Here is a 3,223-nt window from a genome sequence, read left to right as displayed (position 1 = left end):
AAATAGTCAAATTTGGAGATTCGAATATTTGATAAATATTAGATTTGAATACCAGATAATATACAACCGTATTTTATTAGAATTATATTTTAGGTATTTGACATGTTAGACACGTTGAATGTATGTAAATTGCAACATTTTATGTAAATTGTACATTTTAACATATGTTTTAACATAAGTAGTTAAAATAGGAATAAGAGGTAGAAATATGAATTGAGTTGAGGAGATATGGTAATTAAATAGAATAGAAAACATGGAGGGATCCACATGTTGAAACTCAACAACCAATGAAAACTCTGTAAAAAAAACTCAGCTTTTATACTATGTAGATTATAAAACTTAGATATTTTTCGTATTGAGAGAAAATTGACATTGAATACCACTTGTGAATAGTATATAAAATAGAAATGTGTACTGTGGAGTTGAATAGAGGGAGTATTTGTTTTTATTTTTATTTTTTAAAGTGACGAGGAAATCGCAGTTGCTATCTTTGGTGCGCATTGGTAACCCCCGATATACGTGATAGCCTACAAATCACATAGACCAGGTCAACTACTCTTTGTAGGGGTGACAGGCTCGAAATGTATAAGGCTAGCCCGAGGCCATTTTAGCCCACAAAATTGTTTTTGGTGAGACTTGAACCTGAGATCCTTGGAAGTTTTACTTAAGTTTTAACCACTAAATTCGTCAAATTCCTCTCTTTTTTGAAAATGTCCCACTTTTCAAAATCTAAGAGAAGATTAGCAATAAATATTATAATTTCAAATGTCAATTAGTTGAATTGGTAAAGTCATGAGCACTGGTATTCATGACCTAGGTTCAAACCCGTCAGCATCAAAATCACTCTTATGACTCCCTTTAAAACAAAATCTCTCCCTAAATCAATCCCTCATTTATTTTCATCTCTTCAAACACTCTCATCTTCATATTCCTTCATTTATCTCCCAGATCTTCATATTTCTATGAAACCCTAAATCTCTCCCTAAATCAATCCCTCATTCACCTTCTCTCTTCCGCCGTCTTCATCTTCATCTCTTCAAACATTCTGAGACTCGCTTAATCTTTAGTCTTCAACCATACTCACTTCTGATATCTTAATCACTTATATCTCTCCATATATGGTTTGTTTTGTGTTGTACGACTATGAAGATGCACTCAATTGTTTAGATCTTTTTTTCGAAGATGCACCTTCTTTATTTAACATGTTGAGTGTTGATGAACCAGAAATTGGTACTGATTTTGAAGATGTGGAGATTGGTATTGATTTTGAAGATGTAGAGGTTGTGGAGGTTGAAGCTAGGGTTGAGGATGAGTCAATGATGAAAGATTCAATCTGCAGCGTCGCTGAATCGTCTGATCTTCAATCTGCTGTTATTGTTTCGATTCTTTAGGGGATCTTGACACTTTTGTGCCTGAAACATGTCTTGATTTCTTGGAGTTTGATGCAAGGATGGAGGAACTTGATCGTGAGGCTAACAGAATGATATTAGCGGCTGAGGAGAGAAGAAAGAGGGTTGAGGCCATGTGTGATACTCCTGAACATAAACGGTGGTTCATTGAGGAAATCTCCAAATATTTTCCTGCTTTTAAGATTCTTCTGGAAGATCTAGGGAGGTCGATTTCTATTCCTAATTTTTTTTTCTAATTGTACGGTTTTTTGTTTAACTGGTGATGAATTGCATGTATTAGATGGGGTTTTAAAAAGTCCAATGATAATGTTTTTGAGGGCTTATTTCTGATTGCATGCATTACGCCACCATGTTCTAAGAATATGATGAGGCTATGCATGCAGTCAGATCAAATTTTGTTGTTTTTCAGAAATCTGTTCTCTAAAATCTGGTTGTACGCCAAGTTGTCCATTAAATTAACTGCACCAACATCATCATTAAATGTGCAAAGTTCATACATATAGTTAATTAAATTGCAAAAAATTACAGCCTGATATTGATCTTTACTGGTTGCTGCTGTTTTCTTGATCTTCAACATGCTGTTATAATGATCTACAAAGTGTTGTTTCCTTGATCTTCAAAATGTTGTAGTTGTTGTTTGGTTGGTTGTTGTACTACATAACATAACTTTTCCACAAAATAAGTACATCAATCAACCAAAACTAATGATGGTTGGTGTCTTACCTTCACAAAAATCTGGTTTGATGCTTGCATAGTTGTTAGGTTCAGTCTTGTGAACCTAACATTACTAAATCTATCAATTCAGTAATTCGAGTAATCTGACTTTCATCCCCTACATTTTGAACATACCTAATGCAATCCTTTACCACATTGATGTCTGCCTGTAAATACTGAGGTAGTCTTCCTTCTTTTGCTAACTTGGACTTATGCATATGTGGTATCTTGTACTTATTGTGTCCTCTGAGTTGTAACACCTCTAACATACAACCCTGCATAGTAATAAACACATAATTTAGTTTTATTACTTCAAGATTGTTGAATGCAGTAGTTACTGCTCCCACCAGTTCATCTAACTTGTAAGAATTACTGAGTGTCTTAAGTGACTGAATGGCCCTAAAGAACCCCAAATCCAATACATTCAGATCTGGTGAATTTGGTGGTTGTTGAACTAGTTGTATATTCCACCCATTAGAGCTTGCTGCTTCTCTAAAATCTGCATCAGAATTGTTGATATGGGGACGTGCATTATCTTGTTGGATGTAAATAGTTTTACTTGCATTTTCTGGCCACTTTCTCTTGATTTCAGGCAGCACCTTACCTAGTAGCATATCCTTCACCACTTGTTTAGTAATTGATTCTATAGGTTTGGTCTCCATTGTTCCTGCAACCCTGTTTTTTGAATTTCTTTTAGTTGGTTCCAAATAAACAAATGGCCATATCCCAATCTTTCCATAAAAAATAACATCATTATTTTCTAAATATTGTGGTCTCCCAACAACACACATGAACATGATTTTACATATGAATGTTTTTGACTGAACACTTCTATAAGTATCTGGTTCATTTTGAGATAAGTAGAACCTTTGACCATCTTTAGTTATGTAAAACCATTTTTCATCAATGTATATAACATTACTTTGATCTTTGAACATGACTTTACTGCATATATCATCATAATATAACTGTGACAGACTGAAAATTAACCTACAAAGTTTGTTTTTATCTGTCAAACCTGGTTTTAATGCATTGGTATGAGTCCCGATCACTTTGTCAGTTACCCATTTGGACACCATTGATTGGCTACATTTCATAGC

The 3,223-nt window shown here is 34.2% G+C and overlaps 1 protein-coding gene across 1 annotated transcript in view; it reads right to left on the bottom strand.

Moving 5' to 3' along the window:
• Positions 1-2,173: 2,173 nt before the first annotated feature.
• LOC141628643 (uncharacterized) overlaps positions 2,174-3,223 on the bottom strand; it is a 1,356-nt gene continuing 306 nt past the window's right edge. The window contains exon 1 of the mRNA XM_074441751.1: positions 2,174-3,223. This exon is cut by the window's right edge and continues 306 nt beyond it. Coding sequence (XP_074297852.1) covers positions 2,174-3,223 — 1,050 coding nt within the window.

This window comes from Silene latifolia, chromosome Y (genome assembly GCF_048544455.1).
Source record: "Silene latifolia isolate original U9 population chromosome Y, ASM4854445v1, whole genome shotgun sequence".
NCBI lineage: Eukaryota > Viridiplantae > Streptophyta > Magnoliopsida > Caryophyllales > Caryophyllaceae > Silene > Silene latifolia.
This window is presented reverse-complemented; position numbering and strand designations above follow the sequence as displayed.